The sequence below is a fragment of the Micromys minutus genome (assembly GCF_963924665.1).
Source record: "Micromys minutus genome assembly, chromosome: 1".
Lineage (NCBI taxonomy): Eukaryota > Metazoa > Chordata > Mammalia > Rodentia > Muridae > Micromys > Micromys minutus.
The window spans coordinates 64,487,711-64,513,169 of record NC_137969.1 but is presented as its reverse complement, the minus strand read 5'-3'; the positions used below and the strand labels follow the sequence as shown (position 1 = coordinate 64,513,169).

General features: G+C 44.8%; 1 protein-coding gene across 1 annotated transcript in view; it reads left to right on the top strand.

The window, feature by feature from the left end:
- KIF26B (kinesin family member 26B) overlaps nt 1-25,459 on the top strand; it is a gene marked incomplete at its 3' end in the record, with an annotated part of 389,216 nt that overhangs the window by 347,164 nt on the left and 16,593 nt on the right. Inside the window, exons 10-11 of the mRNA XM_080922693.1 lie at nt 681-840; nt 25,048-25,210. Of these exons, the coding sequence (XP_080778819.1) occupies nt 681-840; nt 25,048-25,210 (323 nt within the window). The remainder of the gene's footprint in view (nt 1-680; nt 841-25,047; nt 25,211-25,459) is intronic.

Here is a 25,459-nt window from a genome sequence, read left to right as displayed (position 1 = left end):
AAATTAGCGACTTCACACATATTCTGCTTACTTTTGGTTGCTTTGGATACAAGATGCAGTCTGCTCCCTGTTGCTTTATTGTAGCCCTAATTCATGAGTGAAACTTTTAGCTTTTTTGAACTTTCATGTTCTCATCTACAAGAAGAGGAGGATGGCGTTTGGAGGATGTTGTGTGAGAACTGAATTAGATAGATGTCTGTGCACCTGGCAATTGGCAGACACTCAGCAAACACTTGAATCTCCCCTGCCTCTGCACCTGGATCTCACATCTTCCAGATTTTTCCTGGAGTTACCAACCTGTCTCCTGGCAGAGCTTTAGGTCAGCAGCCTTGACGCTAACTAGACTAGTTAATCAGTCCGGAACTGTCGGGGTTCCGACTTGGCAAGTTTCAGAACTTGGTAATCCACGGAACAGTTAGCTAAAACCTTTACTTTTCTTCAGTAAACCATTTGATCTACAAGGATTATGCTTTCACTTGTGAAATAAATGACAGTAGGTTAGAGAAGGCTTGTGGTATGTGGAATTTAAGAGCACTGATGGTATTTAAAACCTCAGCTTTGCTTGTTTGTGTTACCAAATGTTTATCTTTCCCTTTCCCCATGCTCCTGGGAGAGATACATGAAGAGAAAACTTATCCATTCTCCCTTTTTTTTTGTTCTTGTGTCTTCCCCGGTACCAGTGTCTGGAGGCCGCAGCCGCCTACATCTCATTGACCTGGGCAGCTGTGTGAAAGCGCTCAGCAAAAACCGGGAAGGAGGCTCGGGGCTGTGCCTCTCACTGTCTGCTCTGGGCAACGTCATCCTGGCTTTGGTCAACGGGAGCAAACACATCCCATACAAGTAAGTGACTCTCCTACTGGACAGCAAGATTGTGAGAGCGTGGTGTAAGAGTTACTACTGAGTCTTTGACCTGGAGGGATGCCCTGGGAGAAGTACAGCTAAGGCTCAGTCTGGTCTGGGCTATGGGTTCAGTGAGAGAGATTGGCTTTATCTGGTAATCATATAAAGCATCATCTTCCAAACTGGAAAGTGTTGCAGATACTTGACTCTGACACAGTCCTTACTCGAAGCCTCGAAGACAGAAACAGAAGGCTATCTCACGGTGGCCTTGAGTCATAATTACCATTGGTGGAGTAATGTCAGCATCATGTCAGTGGGTCTGCTCCACGGTGTGGCATGCAGTGACCAAAGAGCAGTGGGGCAGCCAGATAAAGCCACCAGAGTACCACTCATTAGATATGGATGTCGGATAAACAGCAGATAATTTTTAGTTCAAGTCAGACCCTTTATTACTGCACGGTCATCACAGGTGTCCGGTGTCACGTCTGACATCTCTACTTTGGCGAGCTGAAAAAGCCTGGGTAAGGGCTGGGAGAGCCGTGTCTCATTCCATGGAAATGTTTGCCCTATATACAGGTTGCTTACTGCTCCAGGAAAATAGAGTCAGAGCGTCTTCCATTTCTGGGGCATCCCTAAGCATGCCATGTTGTCAATGCTCATGAACGACACAGCCTTTAGTCACCCCTCACCCCCACCCCCATTGCCCAGTTCAGCTGTATCTCCTATTAGCTACAGGAAATGCCACCTCACCTTAAAATGAGGGTTGTGACTCTGTGGTATATATGCATCACAGAGAAATAAGATGCATAATAGGTGTGAAAACCTGTTTTTGTTTTTGTTTTTGTTTTTGTTTTCTGGAATATAGAAGGCTGTCACCAATGACCAATGATGACCAGCCAGAGATCTGGTTTGACTCCATTTTACCAGATTTAAGTGGAAGCACCGTTTGCTTCACAGAGCTGCCATGAGCAACTCCACTGGGGACATTTTGTTTTAACCCATAAAAATTCTTTAAATGCAAATTACAGCTGAGAGAGAAATAGAGGCGTTGGGGATGTCTTTCCAAGTGCCTGAGACTCATGGCGAACCCCTGTTTTCTCCTTTCTTCTGGTCCAAGTTGATAACAGACACACAGACACCATTTCCCACCAGGAGGGTCATCTTGAAATTTTGTATCCCAGCCCCAGAAACCCCAAAGTGACATTCCCTATCCTTGTAAGAACCGTTTCAAGGCGAGGAATTATCATGTTCTATGATTTCTGCTGTGAAATAACCCAGAATATTGGGGTCCTGGCAAAGAAAAAGGTTGTTGTAGGGTAGAAGTGTAGAGGCTGAGGATCTTTCAGAGGCAAAAAGTGCTACAGGACTTTGACTTCCAGGAAATGAGGACCATGTCTTTGAACGTACAACTTCCTGTACGTTCCAGTCCAAAATGCCACCTTGCTATAAGGTCACTGGCTAGGTAGTAAGTAGATCAGGCCTGTTTTATTCAAATTATTGAATGATGGTGGGCAGGCTGGGAGATGTAAGCATAAGACCTTTTTTTTGATTAGGTAAAGGTAACTTCCTTCTGGTTGTAGTTTGTCTCCACTATAAACAAATAGGGAAACCCTGTGAGTTGTTTTCATTACTAGCTCCAAGGTCTCTTGTTAGGCTAAACATATTTTTAACATCAGTTAGTCCTAATGGCCAGCTATCTGCCCTCTTGGGAAAGCTGACAGACTGTAACAGAATGTCACCAGCCCCTCCTGACATCCTGCTTGATTCCACAAGTCCCTTCCTAACATTTCGGCCACACAGGTGATAAGCGAAGTGTTTATACTGTATGTAAATATAAACCTAACATAAATGTTGTGTCTGCATAAAACCATGTCAAGGAGTGGTCTTCTGACCCTAACAGCCATGAGCTGTAGATACAGTCTTCTGTCAGTGACCTTGGTCCTGCCTAACAAATCACCAAGCGTTTGCTGGGAAGCACACTGCTCAGTATCAGCAAGCAGGGTGGCCTGGCTAGCCACCTAATGACCAGAAAATCTGTCCTGGCATTCTTTGGCAGAAACTTTGAAAGACTTTTGTTGTGACATTTTCTTGTATTCTTAGCCTCAGCATAGACTTAGTATTGGTGTCTGTAAATCCCATTTGCAAATCGATTGATCAGTCAACTAAAAACCATTGTCTTTGAGAATACAGGAAGGTAAGAAGACCAAGATATACTCAGACCTGCCAGGCAGTTTGTGACAAGATCAAACTGTGTGGCTTTTCCCAGTTTGGGAGACAGTTAGTTGATGAGGTCAAGTGGCTGGCTGGTCCCTGCTCTCCTTAAGCTCTGCCTGGTATTGGCTGCCTCTACACAGCAGGGTGTTCATCCCAGCAGGATGGTCCCATTCCCTTCATCAGACTATGGCCCTCTAGAGCCATGCTATGCTGCATTGTATTTGAAGACTAAACCTTTCTGGCTTTCTGGGCAAGGGTATGTTTTTTAGCCACTGGCTTCCTAGTGTTCTTTTTTTGGGGGGGGAGGGAACAATGCCAGAAAAATCAAACTCCCCCATCTCTCCAAAACACAAGACACCCCCCCTCCCTGCCCTTCATCTGTCACCCTAGACAACTGCTTAGGAGCAGCATTGCTTGTGCTCGCTTCTGGGAAATTAACTGGAATGTGCACAGGGGGATATAGCCTATCTTCATTTCTCTTCATCATTGTACCAGACCATTTGTCAGATGAGCAAGCCAGAAAGTGAGTTGGGATTCATTACCCATCCTGGGTGCTCCCACAGACACCCTCGATGTGCTCTGAATGGTTCTGACTCTGCAGATGATATTGCCCCTGCAGATGACAGGCGCAGGCGCGGGGTCAGTTTCCCTCCTTCAGCCATTATGCAGCACAAGCTGCCTTGGCCAAACCCAGTGACATTCATTTGTCAATCCTAACTCGTGACACCATTCCGAAAAGCATAGGGGTGGAGAGGCAGGGGGATCGGCAAGGGCACCGAGCCCCCTAGTCATCTTGGCAATGACAGAAAGCACAAATTGCTCTCTTCTACTTCAGGGAGTCTCACACCCAGGGAAATCTGTCCTTGTTCAGAGATTTCTGACAGCACATTTGCAAATTTTCTCCCAGGTTCATTCGTTATCTTTGTCTGCTGTTTCTCGCCACTCCTTGCACAGCGAGGTGCTAGGAATCTCCAGGACTGACAAAGCTGGCGGGCAAAATAAAAACAAAAAACTGAGCAGAACATCAGCAGGAATTCTGGTGCCGCAAACCGGTGTTCTAGGTGTTCACTTTGGAAGCTGGTCCCAGAGGGGCCACTACAAGGATCTGTCAGGGAGAATTTGGTTTCAGCTGAAGTGCTCTGATATCCCAGCCCTTCTAAGAATCACAGACTTCCTAGAGCCCTCAAAATTCTAACTGCAACTAAGTTCCCTGCAAGGGAGCCCTGTCCCTTTTAGATGTGGTCTTGTGATGGGTACACACCCTGAGAAAGCATGCTCTTTGCACACGGGTCCCTCAAGCCCCGAAGCTCATAACTTCATTTATAACTGTCACTGCATTTGGAGAAACAATTTCTTTAATAAGCCACACAATCCAATACTAGAAGGGGTTTATTGCAGACCTCATAGGAACCAAACCAGCAGACTTGTGCTTTTGCAAAATGATGAAGCTTTTGTTTTTTTTTAACTTGAGAACTGACCATGAAAGAGATAAGAGGCTTTAATTTTTTTTGTACAAATCTATGGTTTTCCTTGATAGCTTGGCAGCCAGGAATGGATGTGAAAGGAAGGAGAACAGGCTGCTTGTTGATTGGATGATAAGAGGCTGAGTGTTGGAACGACCGCTTGTGTGGGCCTAGAGAATCCCTGTGGCTTCTCACTGGTCTTGTCTCTGTTCCGAGGGAGTTATGTTTTGCAAGAGATGGTTTAGGAGCTTGTGGCACACTAAGGCCGTGGTCCTGCTGAGCTGACCACTGCTGCACAGGTCAGTTCTTGAAATGCTGCTTCCAAACTGCCCTGCAGTGAGTTCTAGGGGCTTCCCAGGAAAGCCCTTTTAATCCCTTCGATCTTTAAGAAATTTAGTCCCAGGGCCTCACTACTATGCGCTCATTTTGCTAGGGGAGGTTTGCATTCTGCTTCTAAACCACAGATATTTGCTAATGTCTGGGCATCCATTTCATAAGGTCATGGGATATCATCCTGCAACGCTCTAATGTTGTGTTTGTTTATGGCACTTGGGAAACGGTGCCACATAACCACCTGTGATGGAAGCCGTGAGTTTGTTCTGTGCTGCAGCCCGGACCTCCCATTTACTCATGGTAGTCACTAGCAACTGCTGGTCACAGACCACTATGCCTGTCCCACTTCCCTCTATGGTGGGATGGCTCCACCAAGCTCGAAATGTACTGGGGCCAGTCTCTTGTCGAGCATCAGACTAGAAGCCAGCACTCCAGGCAGCATCTACTTCCAGAAGTCTGTGTCTCACCAAAGAGCCAGAGCATCCCTGCACAGCCTGTAGTGGGAACACTTGCTTCCTCAGGCTCAAGTAGGGTAAGGAATCAACGTTATTTTAAGGACTTTGTAGCACCTGAGCACAGCAATCCCCTCAAACCAGCAGGCAATACTAAAACCAAATGCCAGTCAGAGACTCAGGGGGGGCAGAGGGTGAGTGTTTCACACACAGAGACAGCTTTTCCTAAAATGTTAACACTTCTGTTCATTTGAGAGGCAGTGGGGTGCAGATGCCTGCAGATACCAGGTGCAGCAGCAGGCCATACAGGGCCACCACCGCAGGCACAGACATTCTCCCAGCTGGCCTTAAAAATCTCATCCCCCCTCTTCCCATGCTCTAGCCAGATTTGGGGGTTCTCTACTTTCTCAGAACTGGGAACTCACTCAAGAGTTCTGGGAGACTGGAAGGGTTTTGGGAAACTGAGCACAAACTGCTGTTAGCCGTGACATTCTGCGTCCCTGGCACCACACAGCCCTACTCCTCTGGACTGAGTGTAGATTACTTACAGGTACCATAAAATTAAATAGATATTTGTCAGGGAAAAAATGCAAAATAATATCAACTCTAAGATTGACTCAAGATAGCATGAAATTGGGAAGAAGCTTGGCGTAAGGATCTCTGTGTGTGAGAGAAGTGCACATGTGCGTATTTAACCTCCTCTAAATGCACATTAATGCTGGATTATCTCCCCTGATTTACGGGGAGAACATCAATTTAGAACTATTTGCACAAACTCTGGATACCAGTTTAGAGCATTCCCTGTTTAGAAATAAAATAACCAAAGTCTCAGGTTGCCAGGCAACTGCAGCAGTGATAATTCTTGGTATTGCTGCTTTAAAAACATTCATTGTATACATTTTAATGACTGTAAGGGAGCAAAGAGAGGGAGCTCAGAGCATCTCTGGGACACAAGAAGAAGTTCTTTTTTATGAGATTGTTCAGCATCCCGCTCTCTCTCTTATTCCTCCCTCCTTGCCTCTTCCCTGGCCGGTGGTATTTTCATAGTTCATTATAGAATTTACAGAGACAGTTATTTTTTTTTTTAACAACCCAGGCAGCAATTGTCTGTTGATTAACTCCTCTGGCGTGATATGTGTAAGTCATTAGGGGGAAAATGATGTGGTGTGGATTCTGCTGGGCTACAGCCTGGGTTCGCTCACCATTTCTTAGGCTCCAAGTTTGATCTGTCCTCTCTGGTCTGGAGAACATCTCCTCCCCCAGTTCGACCCCCAGTGTGGCCAGAGCATCATAGCTGGAATTTTTCTCTGACCACTATCGCTAGCCACTGTTAGATAGTGTAGCATAGCCATGTGCGGACCGGATAGAAGCCAGGAAACTTCTCAGTCTCCCTTTAGGTTCTGACTTTATTTTCCCTTGTCTTAACTTCTGAGCTTGCCAATGGATGGTGGATGTCTCTTCCTTCCAGATTGAAGTCAACTGGCAATAGATTCAAGGGTGGACTAGGAACTGAAACCCCATACCCTCTCAATTCCAGCAGAGCAGAGAAGGTGCTCCTTGCCTCTAGACAGCCACAGTACCCCAGAGAGGAAGGCAGGGCACAGTCTAGGGAGGAATGGACACATTTGAGCTGCTCATTCCTGACTTCACATTTACCATGCTCCCCTCCCATGAATAGAGAGGAAGAAGCAAGTCAGATGCTCCTCTCTTGGCCTTTCAAAGGGAATAGAAGCTAATTTATGAACTGCTAGATCAGAGGAAGAAGGGGAAAATTGTTTCCAATACTTATTTTCTGGCTTTTCAGCTACATGGCAGGCAGTTAGCGTGGTGTATAAATTAGCTCTTCGTGAGGGGTGTTTCTCAGTGAGAGCATTGTGGTAATACTCCTTACTACACCACCAAGGCTTTGTGGATTTCTACTTATGATGGTGACTCGTAACCATTGCTCTTCTGGCAAAGATTGGGAAACTGAGGCACAGAGAGGTTGAGTTCCCAGTTCAAGTTCACACAGCTGTTACAAAGCAGAGCTATGTCACTGTCTCCCAGTGTGTCACCGCTGCCTAATATGGTGCCTGGAAGGTTATCAATGTTCAGTGAACACTTGTCAATGAATATAAAATCTCTGTGAACCATATGGGTCCATAAAGCCTGAATATAGAGGCTTGTAAGTGAGAGTTCAGACTGGGGAGGAGCCAGAGAATCCAGAGTGTACATCCAGGTGGCTTCCTTGACCTCACGTGTTTCTGCAGTGGCTGAGAAATAACTAAGTGGAATGTGAAACAAAGAAGAAACTGGAAAGGAAATCACTCATTCCGGACCCAAGCCACAAGCCAGAGGTCAATCAAATGTCACATGACAATGTTAAGAGCTGAGAGCCTAGTAGTGCAAGCCTGTGATCCTAATTACCTCTGGTGGTAGAGTCAGGGAGGTTGCAAGTTCAAGGCCGGTCTGGGCAACTTAGTGTGCAACTCTGTCTCAAAAGAAAAACTAAAAATGGTGGAGGCGGAGGGGTGCAATACAGCTGAGCAGCTCAGTGCTAGACAGTTTGAGAGCATGTGCAGGCCAAGTTCAGCCCTCAGTAACAATGACAACTCACACGCGCACACACACACACAAAGGCAGAGGAACCGGATAACCTGCAGTGGAGCCCACTGGTCTGAGTGCTCCCCTCAGCGTTGGCCATGGAGGAATGTAGCCAATCACAGCATGTCTTGAGATTCTGCAAAGCCATCTCACATTCCCCATCAGCAATAAAGCTGTATAACCCCATGGTACCGCACTGCCCTCCTACTCTGCCTGGGAGCTCCAGCAAGAAAAGTGGGACTATTTCCCAAACCAGAGAGCTGGGTGCTGCACGCACTTGACAGATAGGACCATGGTTGTGGGTTTCCTTCCCTGGGATGGCACTGTCTCTGAGGCATTCCTGAGAGAACAGGCTCCCAGACCCCTAGAAGTAGGAGAGGTTATCGTCTGCAGGGTCTTGAGGTCTGGCTGCATATTAGCTTGGTGATGAAGGGACACACAGGAGGTGCAGATGATGGCAGGTTGCGCTGTCCCTGTGATGATGAGCATCCTCAAGCATCTGGCTGAGTAATCTCACAACTGCAATTTGTCAACCTCCTTCACCCTGAGCTCCCAGAGAAGTTTGATGGAGCAGGACAGCTGTGATCTCCAAATGAGACACTGCTGCCACCTGGGCTGGTAGAGGCACACTCAGGTGAGGCCAGGGAATATGGCGGGTACTCAGGGACCATTTCAGTTCCCATCTTCAACCTTGCAATCAGGATTCATTCTTATCCTCCACTTCTGAAACAAAATTAGATCCCATGGATTAAATGTCTGGGAGGACCTTTGAGAGCAGACGTTTCAAAGGTGAAAAGGTCAGTGTGTAAGCATATCCTAAACTTTATGATCCGAGTTCAGCTGGTAGCATTGTTTCCAGACTGGCTTGTAAAGCAGGTGTTTCTCTTGGCCAAATGGATTAAAAGTTTCTTTCATTACATTGGAGGGGGGCTGCCTGACACAGATCTAAGAGAAACCAGCTCTAAAGTCTGCACAAGATTGAGGTGAGATTAAGGGAACTAGAGACTCATTGAGGTTGAGGGGGCTCAGAGTGAGCTGCTGCAGAAACCCCAGTTGCATCTGTTAATCCTATAGACCAGGGTGTGATGCATTTGATAGAGACATAGCTTTCACAGAATACCAGTAATGGCAGCCACACTAGGAGAAGTTTTGAGGCAGGGCCTGTGTGTAACATCTTCTACAGAGGTCGAAGAAAACCTTCTGAAAGAGCTTTCCACACTTATGTTTTGTTGACTTTTAGATCTTGCTTGGTTCAAAATATATAACTGCTATTCATGGAGGTCAGTGCTATTCAGATCAGCCTATAGGAACCAGAGGAGTTTAAGGGACTCTTTCCCAAGGTCTGATGGAACCTACCAAACACATACAAGAGCTAGCTAGCAGGAGAAATGTGGATCCTACATTCAAGTTTTATCCTAGCCCATTTATTCATTTCAATCACTTCTTCATTCAGGAGTATTCGGTGGGTCTTGGTAACAGTTGGGGCACTGGGAACAATATAGCCAGTGACAGCTCAGGGTCATGTGTGGGGACTGGAGGCAGCAGACATGAAACACCCAAGTGTGATACACGGTAATTATATGCACATCAGCCCTTAGCCTTCACAAAGGGAAGGGGTGGGTGGGAGGAAGGAACCATGGCATCTGGTGCCCTTACCTGATGCGGATAAGCTGCCATCTCTCTCCCCGTCTATCTACTCCTACTGATGCTTACCCGGGTTTTCCTGTCTCCCCACCAATCATTCTTCAGAGCCCCAACCCTTCCCAGCTGCTCTGCCCTGTGCTGTACTGATGGAGAGCTTGGCTGGCACCTGCCGCGATAATCTGCTGAGCTAAATGTGAGACTCCAAACCCACAGCGTACTCCTATCTTTTATGATAACTAATCATCCTATTACAGGCCATTCTGTTTGTTACAGAAAGCAAACAGCTGAAGGAGGACGGCTCTTGGTTAGTCCAGGCCAGTGCACAGAGGAGCCCAAGATGCCCTTAGGCACCCTGAGGGCTCTGTGGTTACTCAAGAATAGCTTGATTTAGGTGCAATTAGACACTAGAAAGGATGGAGCATACAAATGAGTCAGGGCTTAATTCATTTAAAAACTGCCTTGAACATTAATTGAGCTTCAATCAGAGTATCCAACCATAAATTCTCACCTGTTTCACAACTGATTCAGGCTCAATTGAGCATTAATAGATTTTTTTGGTCCATGCAAATGAGGTGATAATTCATTCTGTTGTGTAATTGAATAATTTTCAAATAGATTTATTCACAGGAACAGTTAAATTGTACCATGTTGCCTAATGGAGATTATGATGCTTTAGCCAAAGCAAAGCCAAATTTCATTCTGGGACAATAGAGACCTCACCGGACAGAGATGTTCTGGAGAAGTCATTGCTGGTGTGAAGAGGGGCGGACCTTGGGACACCTGACGATGTTCACTCAGCATTTTAGGACCACGACCCCAGATGGTTTTTCTGTTTTTATTTCTCTGCTCCTTCTCACTGCCACATACACGTAGGGTCAATACAAACTGGCAGGAAGTGATTTCTCAGTTTGGCAGCCCCCCGTTTGTAAGCACACACTCCCTAGTTTTGTGCCCCAACAGGCCAGCTTTCCTGAGAGTTCAATGTGTCAGCCTGCTTGTTGAGTTCCAGGCTGGTGAGAGGCTGTGTCACCAAAAACAAGGTTGACAGCTTCTGGGATTGTTCTCTATCCTCTACACACATGTACTCAAACACATACATACGTACACAGGCATGATTTTTAAAAAAAATGTGTATTCCTTCCCATGTCTGCTTGATTGACATGATCATTGGCAATCACAGGTCCTCTGTTTCAGGCTTAGTTATTGATATTAACTCTGGGATCACACACTCCTTTTCATACAATAGTGTGTGTAAGTGTGCATGTGTGAGTGTATAGTATGTGAGTGAGTGTGTGTGTGTATGTGAGTGTGTGTATCAGCAAGTGTGTCTATTGAGTGTGTGTTGAGTGTGTATGTGTATGTGTGTAGTAGTATGTGTGTGCAGTGAGTGTGTATGTGAGTATGTGTGTATGAGTGAGTGTGTGTGCATGTGTGTTGGTGAGTGTGTGTGTATGAGTATATATGAATGAATGTGTGTGTGTCTGTGCATGTGTGTGTATGTGAATGAGAGTGTGTGTGAGTGTGTATATGTGTGAGTGTGTGTATGAATGTGTGAATGTGTGTGTATGTGTGTGAATGTGTGTGTGAGTGTGTATGTGTGTGAGTGTGTGTATGAGTGTGTGTGTGTGTGTGTGTGTGTGTGATTACAGACTGATGGTGAAAGAATTACAGAACTGGTAGTGCTGGAGGAGGCCTTACTGAAGGTAAGAGCTGGAAGCTGAGACAAGTGTGAAGAGGGTCATCAGAATTAAGCAGTTAAGGCAGCAAGGACCCTGTTGTAGACTTGGGTCCAGAAAAAGAGAAATTCCAGGGGCTGCATCTAGAGAGGAGATACACCCAGGAGATTGTTGCTATGGCTTCATGGCATGTGAACTGAATGCTCTGATGCCAGGTGGAGGGCTCTGCATCTCAGTGAGCGGTCTCTACATTTATATGTAGACACAAGACCCAGGACTCTCAGCTCAGAGGAGGACAGGAAGCCAGAGAGGATGACCATGGCCTAGGAACATAGGTGCAGGGCATCCCAAATTCTTGCCTTTCAGTTTGGGAGCAGTTTCATATGTAAGTTTTCATAGTAACAGCAAAGTCATAAAACACTCCCTAAACACATTGGTGGAAACATTTAATAGGCAGTTCAGGAAAAGTTGAGAAATCTCAGCTGGAGGCCTGAGAAGCTGTCTGACGTTGTTGTTATATAATAAGCCTTATTGTTGGTGGAATCTAAGGTTTTCTTAAGCTAATACATTCCAAAAGTTTTTATCTGTTAGCCACTGGCTGTTAGAGGACTAAAGAGGGCCAGGGATAAATTATAGTTAGGCTCTAGACCTGCAACATTCCAACCTCTCTACAGTCACTGAAGATCCACTCCGTTAGTGAGCCTTCCAGGTTTCAGAGTGACAGGGCAAGCTTCTCTGAGAACTCTCACTCATGCCGATCCAAGTGAGGGAATCACAACCATTCATTGGTCTGGTGAGCTCTGAGAGTCTGCGGGCCTGGTTTCACCATCAGGCTTTGACAGGCCCCTATGTCAACACCTTTCCTGATTCAATTTGGTAAGCCCAGAGGCAGTGGCCTCTCGATGCCTGATTAGTGGAGCCGTAGGTCTGTGCACGACACAGGGTGATGCTGTTCCCACGTAGACAAGATGTAGCCACCCTGCATCAGCATTAGCTCTCAAAACGGACACGCGCTGTTTTGTAAATGAGTCACCCAGGGCCTGAAAGCCACTGCTCTAGGTAATATGGAACAACTTAGAGCACCTATGGCTCTCTGCTTTCTCTGCTATTTAAAAAAAAACAAAAAACAAAAAAACTCAGTTGTCCTGTTCCCCCCCCCCCCCGCAACCCCAAATTCTGACCTTTGTTCCTCATCTCTCCGTGTGGACCCCAGTCATTCCTGCTCCTCCCTTTTCTCAAAGGCGAGCTCCCTCTGCACCTCGGTCACCAGTTACTCAATCCCAACCCCACCCTACATTTTTTCCCCTTATATTTTGTCTGGCTGTCTAGTTATTTAAATTTGAAGGCTAAATTCAGATCTGTGTTTTAAACAGAGCCCAGGGCAGGAATTGGTCCTTCCTGGTCATTTTGTTGTTGTTTGTTTCTTTGAACATCTTAATTTCCTTAAAGATGTTAATCAACTTTCTGTTGTTTACTCGAAGTCCACGTGTTCAGTCTTGGTCTCAGTCGGCCTTCTGCGGTTCCTGCTTGGATCTATCTCCTGGTGCCTCCCATCCTCCTGTGTTTATTGTTGTCTGGGGACTGCTCCTTTGCATTGGTATTTTATTCGTGAGACCTGGACAAGAAGGGTTTACTTTACAGAGTGTTTGTATTTAGTTCTACGAGGTGCCAGCTAAGGATAGTCTAAATTGTATTCTCAGCTTGAAATATTTTGGACCACCCAGATCCTGAGACTCCAGGCGATCGGCCTGCATGTGATTCAGACTGAGGGTCCAAATTCTTAGGGCGAATTCCTTTCCACTGTTTTGGTGCTTTTGAGGACAAGAAAATCATGTCCTCAATATGGGAGAGGAACATTTCTTGGAGAAAGAGACTTTCCTAATAAAATGTCCATATTGGACCAGTCTGAGGCTCTGTCTTCTATTTCACAAGTCAATTTCACCCCTGGCCCAGGCCACATAAAACCTAAAGCCTGTGAGAGTACCTGGTTGGCAAACAGCTTCAGAGAGAAATTAAGCGTGGTTACTCTGCTTCTCCGGAGTCCCCAGCTTTGACTAAAGATTGTCTTGCTCTTTTGCAAGCTCAACAATGCATTTAATATGATTTTTACAGCTATCCACATTGTAGAATTGTGCTTGGGAGGGTCTTTTGGGGACCTGACCGGCAGATTGTTCTTTTTCCTTGTCATTTCCACATTGTCTCTCTCCTGAGAAGTGGGTATCTGAACATAGTCTGTTTACACTGATGGTCCATCCCCCTCAGAATTTAATCTGACTGCCTCTCAGCGAAGTGTAAGTGTAAACTTTACTCTCTAATTTTCTTACAAAATGTAAAAGATCTCTGTACAACAAAGAAAAACAATTAAAACTTCTTGATTGCTTCTCTGAATGTTAAGGAAAATAAGGAAAATTGTTTCAGCTACAGCGTAATGTACTTTGCTCTGCCTCTGTCTTATCTGGTTAAGATTTTGCAGTGCTTGGGTCTACCCATGGTCCTGAAAGACCCATGTGTGGAAGGCTTGGTCCCAGGACATAGTGCTAATGGTAGTGGGACCATCAACAGGTCGGGGCTAGTAGGAGGAAGTTAGGTCATTGAAGAGAGCATTTAAGAGGATATTGGGGCTTTGTCTTCCATCACTACCCCTTGCTTCCTGGCTCCCAAGGGGTAATCAACCTTGCTCCCTCACATATAATATTTGATCTTACCACAGGCCAATGGGCTATGGCCTGAAATCTCTGAAACTGTGAGTCCAAATAAACCTTACAACTCCTTAAGTTGACCACCCCCAGTATTTGTGTTATAGTCTCTGAAATGTAATCATGGCAGTGCTATTTTCCTTAATGCTGTATTTTTTTTAACTATTATCTTAAAACCACCATGATTTTTGTACGATAACATATAAAATTATGTGTATTTTGATAATGGCAACTTTTCTTTCTCTTGGTACACTACAACACTAGAAATCTATGAACCCCACAATCTACAGTATGTTTGTTTCTGTTGGATACATTTTTTTTCAACTAGAAAACAATCATACATCAGTTTTCAGAAAAAAAAAGACAGAGCTGCAGAATTTCTCGTTTTTAATCCTTTATATAGCTTGAACCCTTGTCCTTTGTATCCCAGGGTCCTCTGTTTGCGGGCTTTGTTTTTAATAATTGCAGTTCATTACCAGCCTCAAAGCCCGAGGTTTTCCTTGTTCAATTATTGAGCACTTCACTATGGATTACAATTTAGTTTGGAAAAAAATCCAATTCTAATTTAGATGACTTGTTTCCAAAACTTTAACACTCAGATTTGAGTCATGAAACTGCTTTGTTTTGTCGCCATTAAAGCTGCCTGGCAGAAGCAATTTTGTGCTATCCCATTTTACTCTTTAAAGTCTCAAATATTTTTCAAATCTAACTAGTGACAGGAAGCAAAGAGAGAACTGTATGCTCCTCTAAACTTAAGATCCAGCCAATTTTCCTTGCAGAGACTTGGTTGCATTCTGATGGACTCTAATGAATGTTTATAACTAAAGCTCACATTTCTGTGTAGAACTGACCTCAGCACAGTTATTAGCTGTGTGGATGTATCCCAACACACCTCGCACATTACCACCTATCCTATTTTGGTAAAAGTCTTGTAATGGTAATTGAGAAATCCAGGCTCTCATAAACAAATGACATACAAGATAACACAAAACCAAGACATCCCAGGTCACATAGGGTCTATACTTTGATCTTGTCCATCTCACACGTATTTGTATTTCCAGGGCAGAGAGAGAGAGCCAAAAGTATCTCATGTTATAAATGCATGCTTGCTGTACAAATGACTCCAAAACTACCTGTGTGTCTAAACATGATGTTCTGTATGCCAGTGCAAGGGACTAAGCAAAGGGACCTTTGGACCTTTCTAACAGTCTTCCAGAATCCCACCATGGGCTGGAGAGATGGCTCAGCAGTTAAGTGTGCTTGCTTGCCACTCTTCCAAAAGACCTGAGTTCACTTCCCAGCACCCACATCGGTGGCTTACAACCTTTAAGTCCAACTCCAGGGGATTTGCCACGCTCATCTGGCCTGTGTGGCACACACTCTTGACATAGCACACATAGCAACATAAATAAGAAAAAGTTTTAAGTCCCAAATCTCACTAAAATGGCTGCTCTCCAAGCCGGGATGGTACTTGCCACTCTTTCTGGGACACATATTTATATTGTCTATGTCAAAGGTGTTAGATTGTGCCAACAGTTTGACCAGCCCCGTTTAGCCAAAACAAACTGCTAGGCCTAAGTGGGTTTGTCCTTGTGAACTTTATACCTGGGTATCTACATAAGAGTAGACAAAGGGTCATAACATGGACACTTCACATTGTATTGATGAGCTGACCAGAAATTTGCCATCAGATTAAGGCCACAATAGTGGGTCTGTTGTTTACTCTTTGAGGACATCGTCCTGCATACTCCTTAAGATTATACATAGTTATACATGTTCTTCCTGTAATGTGTCATTGAGGGCTGTGATGTGTGTAGAGCAAGCTGGAGACTGAGAGAGCCACTCTGCTCTTCCACAGACAGAAGGGACTGAGCTTTGTGGGAGGGGAGCTTACTGGAGCCCCAGTTTAATAGCACCCATGCTGGTTTTCTTATGACACTGGCCTCCTTCAGACAACAACAGAAAGAGATATCTTAGATTCTAAGACTTAGAAGTTGTGGATTTAGAAAGTTTCATGTGGGTGAAGTCTTCTTTTGATGGTTAAGCTTAGTCATTAGATACTTGCTTGAATGTTTATAGAAAGACAAATCTATGTAAACCCCATGTTAGGTCTGGATATGGAAAGAACAGACCTTTCCCCTTGTTCTGTAAGAAGCCAGCGTCCTCTATGGTATCTGGGACATCAGCCAGCCCACAGAGTGTGCCTGCCCTTCATGGTGCTACAGAAAAGGATTGAGTTTGAACTGGGAAACCAACCCCCTCCAAAAACAAAACAAAATCAAAACAAACCCAACCAAACAAAAGGGCCTGGGGAAGGAAGGTGTGTTTAATTCATCAGGACTTTGAGTAACTTGTCCATTAAGGCTTTTTTCAGGGAACCTGGAATTAGGGAGCAGGACTGAGCCCTTAGCACTTTCACAGCTCTGAATTCTATGCTGGACTCTGGAAAGAACAGAAAGGAAAGTCGAGTAGATTAGACCCCAAACTCAAATCACTAAATGAATTTATATTTTTATTTAAAATTCTGTATTTTAAATTCAAGTAACTGACTTTGGCACTGTGGGTGTAACAGGACCACTATGTCCCTGATGTAGAAACCCAGTCCAGAAACAAATAGCTACTTGTAACCTAATTTTAACAAAATGTAAAACCCACCCAATAGCAGCCTATCTTATGACCAAACAAAACTAGAATCACAGGGAAATGTACTCTTATAACATAATACAATTTAAAAATGTTTCATTCTTTCCTGTATCCCTCATTAAAGTTTCCCAGGCTCTTTCTGAAGTGATTAAACTGTGTGAATGGTCACCTCTGTGTTCCATCTTTCCTTGAGCTCATACCTGTGGTTCAAAACAGTCTTCAACCCAGTTGCCTTTCAATTCCCTCCAATTACTGAGGCCTGTTCTTCATGCCAGCACAGTTGGCCCATCTTATGAGAATGCTTAGTTGTATTTCTCTAAACCACACAAGATAGCCAGAAGCCATTGCAGCAAGCACCTGCCCTCATCATCTCCTGAAATTTAAGTTCTACCCCATTTCTAAAGGAACGTGGCTAGGAAAGCCCACCGCCTGCATATATGGGAAAATAGCCTTTCACAGTTCTTGGGCTGGTGACTGGGCATGGCCTCTAAGTGATAAAGACCATATTGGACAACTATCATTTGCACATAACAAGCCAGACAACCCCAGTCGCTCTAATTGGCAAGCTTGTTGCAGCAAAACCACATACTGAAGTGGTTTTGAGCCACAGACACCAAAAAGAGTTAAGATCTGAGTCTATAAAGTGTTATATACAAATGAAGAGTCTCTTATACATCAAAAGATACTGCCAAGAGACTGAAGACAGGGGACCATTCTGTCTGTTTTCAGAGAAGACCAGGCATGTTGGCACACACTTTTAATCCTAGCACTCAGGAGGCAGATGCAGGTGGAGTTCCATGATTTCAGTGCCATCCTGATCTACAGAATGAGTTTCAAGCCATCTCTGACTTCATAGTGAGATCATATTTGATATTGAGAGCCTTTAAAGCTATCCCAAAACACAACAACAGAAGCAGTTAGATGCTAGATGAGAACTTTAACAGAAGTGTCTCTGTAGGAAACATGAAAATGGCTAATGAACCCACGAAAGCACCACAAAAGCATAAATAATTGCACTGGTCACCAGAGCTGTGCAAATGAAACCTCAATAAGACACCGTGTTACACTGAGTCGGGGAAATGTGAAAGGTTTTATGTAAGAATGTGAGAAAGGAATGGGCTTTAAGGTAGCAGGATGTCAGAGCTGTCCTATAAACATATCCCCAAACCAAATGCTACAAAGAGCAACAAGTGGAGCCGGGCCAGGGAGACCCTGAATGTCATACAGACTCCTGAAAGCCTTCCAAGACTGAAGAGAGAGAGGCCATTTGTGGGCCTTTGGGGTTTAGTTCAGTGGATGAGAGCTTTGCTAAACCTGTGAAAGCCTGTATATTGTCATGCACACCTACATATGCATATACATGCACAGGTGCACACATGTACACACACTCACAGATGCACATGCACATAGACACATGTATACATGCATACACCACAATACACACTGTGCACACACATATGCACACATATACATACACATACATGCACACATATGCACACAAACATGCACACATATGTACAGACACAGAGACTGGGCTGAGTCCTTCCTGATAGGATGTGTCACTGACCACTGACCTCTCTCACTGTAAATATGTGTCATGTCTCTTAGATAATATAGGGAAAGCCCAGGGCTGTGGGGCCTGATGGGGCATAGAGTGATCTCCTTGGTTAGTGTTGGGAAGGTCAGAATAGAACCAAGCATTTACAAATTATAAGTAGAAAACAGAGTGAGATAAGTTGACTCTGAAAATTATAAAGAGATGATTCTAATCTAATGTAGCCACCATGCCTAGATGCCATGACTATCCTATTCGACCTCTTTCCCAAGGAATGTGCCAGGAAAGGGACTCACATGAGTTTCTAGATCTTCAAAGAAAACCAGCTGCCATTTGTACAGTGCCTGGGATACCTCTGTGGGGACAGGGGTGCTGGAGGAACCAGAGCACAGAGGTCAACATTAGCTGTGTTCCTCAATTGCTGACTCTTATAGTTTGAAACAGGGTCTCTCATTGAACCAAGAGCTCATTGATTAGCTAGACTGTCTGACCAATGATCTCAGGGATCCACCCACCTGTTTCTGTTTCACCAGTACTAAAATTGCAGGTGCCTACCACCGTGTCTGGTATTTTTATTGTCAGGGAAGGGAGAATGTGTGTGGAGAGGAGACTGTGATCCAAACTCAGGTTCTTGTGTTTGCCTAGCAAGCTACTCTATCAACTGTCTCATTTCCCCAGCCCTCTACCAACCCCACCTAATTGTGCTGTCAGCTCTGAAAAGGGAGATCACAGAGTGAGGTAAGAAAGAGACCCTATCAAAACACTACATACCAGTTTGCTACCTGAAACCAATACTGAAGCCCAAAGGAAAGCAAAAGAATAGAAATATTCCAGACACAAGCTGTTATGTAACTAAGGATACCCAGGTGATCATGGGACAAGGCAGCAATCAAAATGGTGGAGAGACCTGAGAAAAGATACTAAGTAAAATCAGATTACATTGCATCAAAGATTCCATTTTGTAGCCTTATTTTTTTTCTTTCTTCTTAAGAATTCTGTGAAAGTCCAAGGGCATGGACAGAGGTGAATAGAATCAGAGAAGTGCTTCTAGGTTACCATGACAACAGGATGCCTCATCATTTCCTAAGTCCAGTTTGAATACCATGAGAGGTCTCTGACATCAAGATGAACATGTACTCCTGACCCACTGATGATGGAGAGTTGAAAGGAATCAAAGTTTCCAAAGAGTACAGTGATCTCATCTTTACTCTGAAGATGTGTGGTAGCCCCTCAGCGTAATGGGGATGTCCCACCCCCCTGGTTAAGCATCACAGACCATTGCAGAGTCTAACTCACAAGTATCAGGACTGTAAAAATGGCTGTAGCAAAGCTTTGATGATTAATAATAATAAAACTTCTGAGACTCAGTAAGATTTTTAAAGGAAGCAAAAACTAATGGGGAAAATGTCAGACTGTAGTTAATAGTTCTATCTACTGTGGTGAGAGTATTGACATTGTTGCTTTTGATCTGGACTGATTAACATTCTTTCCTCTATTTCAGACCGGTTTACATGTGTGATGCATGCTGAAGGTCTTACTGTTGAATCACTAAGCAGGACCTTCATAGCATCCCTTACTTTGTTAAAATAAGCAATTTTTGGCAGTCCATTGACTCGAGGGACAGCTGTATGCCTCTTATTCTATTGGTCTATTAATTTGTTCTCTTGGCTGTCTTTTTTATTCTTTGGGGCCATTTTTCTTTAATGTGATGACATTCCTAGTTCCTGGTTATGCTGAAGTGAATATTAATGAATGTAGTCTTTCCTGTTCTGCCCTAAAGCCTTTAGTCCTATGAATTGGCCAAATAAATACAGGCCAAACACAGTTCCCATGATGAAGGTGCTTACAGTCTTGTTAGAAGAGCTGATAGAAGTCAGAGAGAGTTTCAGGGTTTGAGGGCACAATCCCCAGGATGTAGTTCTACCCAAGATTTCTGGTTATTTAGGTTCAAAGATATAGGAGACTGAGAAGAGTCTGTACCTCACTTCTGGCACCAACTGTGTGGTTGGCAGGTACCCCAAACCATTCAGTAGAAGGACTTCCAGAACCCAGTGAAAGTACTCATGGTGGAGTGTGTAAAGGTGTCATTCCCACAGGATAACCCTCTGTCCACACAACTCACTTGCAAAACAATTGAGGTTTCTGGCTTTAGTGACACTGTCCCTGGGACTCTTCCTGATTATCCTGTTGTTGCCCTGCATTATGGAGATCCTTCAGCATTAGATCAGCAGCCCTTTCATGTGCTCCAAAGTTAAAAGATGACATAAATGTTGGAGTGGGCCAGCTAAAGCCCCGGATCTGGGCCTAGGTGGTAGCTGAGTAGGTCACCTCACTGTCTTTCTCTTTGTGTCTCCAAGGCGAGCTTTCCAGCACTATCAACCAGTGCTTATTAGCAGGATGCAGGGTCAGCTCTTCTCTCATGCCCTTGGGATCAGCTCACCCACACCCATTCCTCCAGAGCCAGCTCCACTGTGCTGCCTAGTCGAGGTGTAAGGCCCACTTTCCTAAGTGCTTCAGAGAGAGAGGGGCAGAGCCGGCTTTCCTGCTCTCATGACTTCGGGGCCAGCTCTCCAGATTACCATGGGTATTAGGGAGCATGACTCCTGCATCTTCTCCATCTCATGGCAGATGAGGGCCAGCTCCTCTGTACCCTCTCCACCCAGGGCCAGCTCTCCTATGATGCTCAGATAAGGTGCAAGACCTACTCTCCAAAGTACTACAGCTGGAAAGGGCAGGGATAACCATTCTGCTCTCATGACCCTGGGGCAGCTCTCCCAACTGCAAAAAGTGGGAAGGGGCGAGGTTGTCACCTCTGTGCACATAGAGCAGGTAAGGCGGGGTTGTCTCTCCCACACTGTCCTCGGGACCGGCTCACCAGTATTCCAGCCATGAGGACCAGCTCCACTGCTTTGCCTGGGCTGCTCTCCCCAGTGTTGCCAGCAGTGAAGGGTATGACCAGTCCCTGAGAGTTTTTATAACTAAAAAAGATATTGGATTTTATAGGATGCTTGTTCTTGTTTAATTAGGAGGATGGTGATCATTTCCTACTTTGCTCTATTCACGGAATATCTCACTGATTGATTTGCATAGGTTAAAGCAGCTTTGCATGCCAGAGACAAATCTCTCTTGATCATAGTGTACGAAGTTTACATTGAATTCAGTTCACTAATGTCTCGTTGAAGGCGTTTACATTGCCTTTTACACGACATGATAGCTATAGTTTTCTTTAGGGTCTTTGTCTGGCTTAAAGTAACAAATGTTATAAAACATGCATGAGGTGTTCCTTGTAACTTAAAGTTTGGAAGAGTCGAAGAGGTACCAGCATTGTTTTTCTTTGAAATCTTATAATTTATCCATGAAGCCACTCAGTCCTGGGTCTTCTTTTGTTAAGAGATTTTTAATTACTACTTTAATCTCTTCTTCTCTTTTGTTTTCTTCTCCTCTCCCCATACTATATAATTGAGGGTTTTCTGCATTTGCTTATAGTTGTTAAAGCAATATGTATTCTTTATCCTGTAGCTTTCCTAGTCTTTGTTTAATTTATTTCTGCCCTAAGTTCCCCCTTTCCTTCTCTCCTCACTCTAACTATGGAGTTCCTTCCTCTTCTTCTTCCTTGAGATGCCCTGTCAGGCTGGTGCTGGGAGCAGGGGTCTGGGGGCGGGGCGTCCATTGCTCTGACATAGGCTACTGAGGCAATTTTACAGGAATCCCGTGTGTGAAGTTTGTTCGCTGTTACCACTTCCAAGATAGTTTTCTATTCCCCACTTCATTTTACTTAGCCCACTGGTTGTTTGGACACATATTAATTTCCATAAACTTGCTTTTGTGTTGTTTTCCCTAAAATGAGGAGTCACAGTATCAGGTCTGATATGAGCTGCAAGTGGCTGCAATGGCTTGAGGTTCGGGGGGGGGGGTGTTCAGAGGTCTGTTGAGACATAGTTCTGAACTCAGGTTCCCACAAACCTACAATAATAACTGGGACTTAGGGCATGGTTCACTCTCTGAGGCAAAGTTTGATACACACTGTCTACAGAGCTGGTTGTGATATCAAAGCACACCCAGCAGCACACACTGGGCTGCCTGCCCTTGTGATGCTGATTGGGCAGAAAATCTTAGGACCACTGTGGCTTTTTCAGCCTCATGGTGAGGCTTTGACTCTAAACAAAGACAACTGAGAAGGCAAGGTACCAGAGCTACAGGCTGAGCCGAGCATTCTAGAAAGGAACCAAGAAGGTTCTGCTTCGATTCCCTATGATTAGAGACCTGTGCCTGCCTGGCTAGTGATTCTGCTGACTTTCTTTCCATGATACTGCAAAAAAAAAAAAAAAAAAAAAGTCAGTTGCCAAGCAACACACATGTTGTGGCTTCTTCCAACCATATGGACTCCCTTACCAAAAGCCACAAATATTTGTCTACAACTGTGTCACACATGTGGATGGTGTGGAGCATACCAGACAACAGACTGGTGGGATGCTCTATCATGTGATTTGGTTTGGGATCTTTTTCTTCAGACTTACACAGAGTCACTTGGAGAGCCAGAAGTGTGTGCCTTTGACCATGTGCATTGATTAGCAAGACTTCCCACAAGGAACTTTATAGTTGAGTCAGCTGTAAGGGGCTGATTTGCATATCCCATAGTTGTACATTTCCTACTAGATACAATTTTTTTGTAATCTCCGAGCCAATATTCCTGGTGCTTTTATGGTGATTTAAGAACAGTGCACAGAGTGAAGGAGAGTTTTTGGGTCCCTGACACACACATCCCCCGCTCAAGTATGACAGGGTGATCGCTGCCTTGTGTGTTTTTGGCTTCTGTGCTTTTGAATTTTTTTTAATGCTTTCTGCCCATGATTTCTCTGCTTCAAACAATTCCCCAGCATGGTACGGAAGTGCTTTCTCGTCGGAAGAGGCAGGAAGGGAATGCTCTGTGGCTCATGGAGAAAGCATGAGTGTTAGCTAAGCTTCATTCAGGCATGAGACCATGTGCTCCTGGCTGCAGGTTCAATGCCAGTGTAGCCATAGCAGGGTACATCTAGAGGGGAGAAGGAATTTGCCTACAGTAAGCAAGGCCACTCCTGCAATGGGCAAGGTCACACCTAGGGTTCACAGCTATGAAAAGAGGAAGAAGCTGAACGTGTAGACTCACCAGCAGCTGCACAATTAAAGAAGAGAGCAATGAACGATGCTACTCCGAGGCTGAAGATCAGAGGTGTCTACAGTCATATCTCCCAGGGCCAGGAAATCACTGAACACTCTCGACGGCATTTTACAAATATTAATATAATATATAATATATTAAAGAAATATTTTATGTACATTACTTTTTAAAAATCCCAGATATTAAATAAGATGCCTTTCAATAGAAAAGTCACCTAAAACAAGGTAACCTATTGATATCTGTCATTTTCCCAGAGGGGTTCACAGGAACTCTGACTGTATTTCCCTCTGCCAACCATGGCTCAGGATCCCATGAACCTGTTTATGGGTAATTTATAGTATGGAACTATCATGAATTAGAAGACTTGACTGCATATGGCCACAGCCTAATCCAAACAGAATCCATCTTCCACTTCCTGTGGTTCAATCAGATATAGCATCTTTGCTAAATTAAGACCGGGCTCCAACCTCCTTCCTGAGACATCCCTGCAGAGTATACTTTGAGGGGAGTTAAATGTGATCGGATACCCCCCACACTTCCTCCCCCCCCCTTTACCACTTCTATCCCCTGATTATTTTGCCCTGGTATATTTATAATTTGTTCTGAAACTGGAACACACTAGCCCATCATTCCCAAATGAACACCTTAATTGGTCCCAGATAGGAAAAGAAACCCTTACGCCACCATCTCTCTTCCCTGAAGCCAGACATAAGTCACATGCAAAGAAAATTCTCTGCTGACAGTGGCCAGCATCCCACATGAAGTCTTTTGAGCTAATGGTCCCTCTCCAGGGGATTTTTCAGGGACATGGATTTGAGAAGGCCGATGTGAGATTGAAGCACGGCATCTGAGCATGAAATACAGTTAGAGGCTGCCTCAGCCTCGGGTGGAGTGATCCAGGAAGGAGATGGCATTTCACCCAGCAGGTGCCTGCATGGGGAGGGGGCAAAGAAGCAGAATCCATTAAAAAACATGGCAGGATCTCACTGGAGCAAGTACAGAGATAGAAAAGTGCGGGCCATTCCTTCAGGTCAATTCTTAAAGTGCCTAGAAACCATCTGAAGTGCCCTGGGCCTTGTTATCACTAACCAAGATAGTGGTTCCACACGGCAACTGTAAAGTTCCCAGAGGAAGCCTTTCTGGAAAGTTCTGCTTCTTGTTGTTAAGTGACTATTTGGGTTGTGTCTGTCTTTCTCTGCTTAGCAAGAATACCAACATCTTTTTCCTTCGGTGTTACTGGCTTCAAATAGTGGAGTTGAGAGACCATGGCAGAAGCCTGCCTCTGTACTATAAAGGGCATTTCCCATGAGTTGGAAACACGTGGGACTTGAGTGCAGGTTCATAACATGCTTTTTTCTATTACAGGGATCTCCCTGTGTGCAGAAACTTGCTGAGAAGGGCTATGTGTGCAGATAGCATGCCAGATTACTGGTCACAAAGCCATTTTCTCCTGATCCCCTCTCCTTGTTCCTATTCCCAGGCCTCATTATGTGCGATGTCATATGCACACAAACAGATACACTAGAATAGCCCATCGCGGCCAGAACAGAAGTGCCAAGGGAGGTGTTTGCATGAATCCCATCCTTGGAGTTAGAAGCACTTGCTCAGCTGCCAACTGCAAATAGCCCCCTGCTGCAAAGCAGTACTAATTAGTATGCCATTAAAAAAAAAAAAAGAGTAAGAAAACACCACCCACAACCAAATAGCCACACACAAACCTGAAGTCCTGCCCTGACAGCCAGCATGAGGCATGGCCCACTAATGCAGCCTTAATCCACTTTGTTTGGCAGGGAGAGCAAGCTCACCATGCTTCTGAGGGAGTCTCTGGGGAATGTGAACTGTCGCACCACCATGATCGCACACATCTCGGCCGCAGCCGGCAGCTATGCGGAGACCCTGTCCACCATCCAGATCGCATCGAGAGTCTTAAGGATGAAGAAGAAGAAGACTAAGGTAAGGGCTCTTGATGGGAGGGAGAATACCCTGGGGACAAGAACCGAATCACAAACAGCCAATCGGTCTCACCATTCTCTGAATGCCAAGGACTGTGCAACCGTAGCTGCTGCAGCCTGTGTCTCAGAACAGAAAAGCCTTCCAATAACACAGGAGAAGTTGAGTGTCCTTTTCACGGTTGATGTGGTCATGGGTCATCCACCCTGACCGCTGGCAGAGACTACTTTAGTAGATTGCCGCTGTAGGATG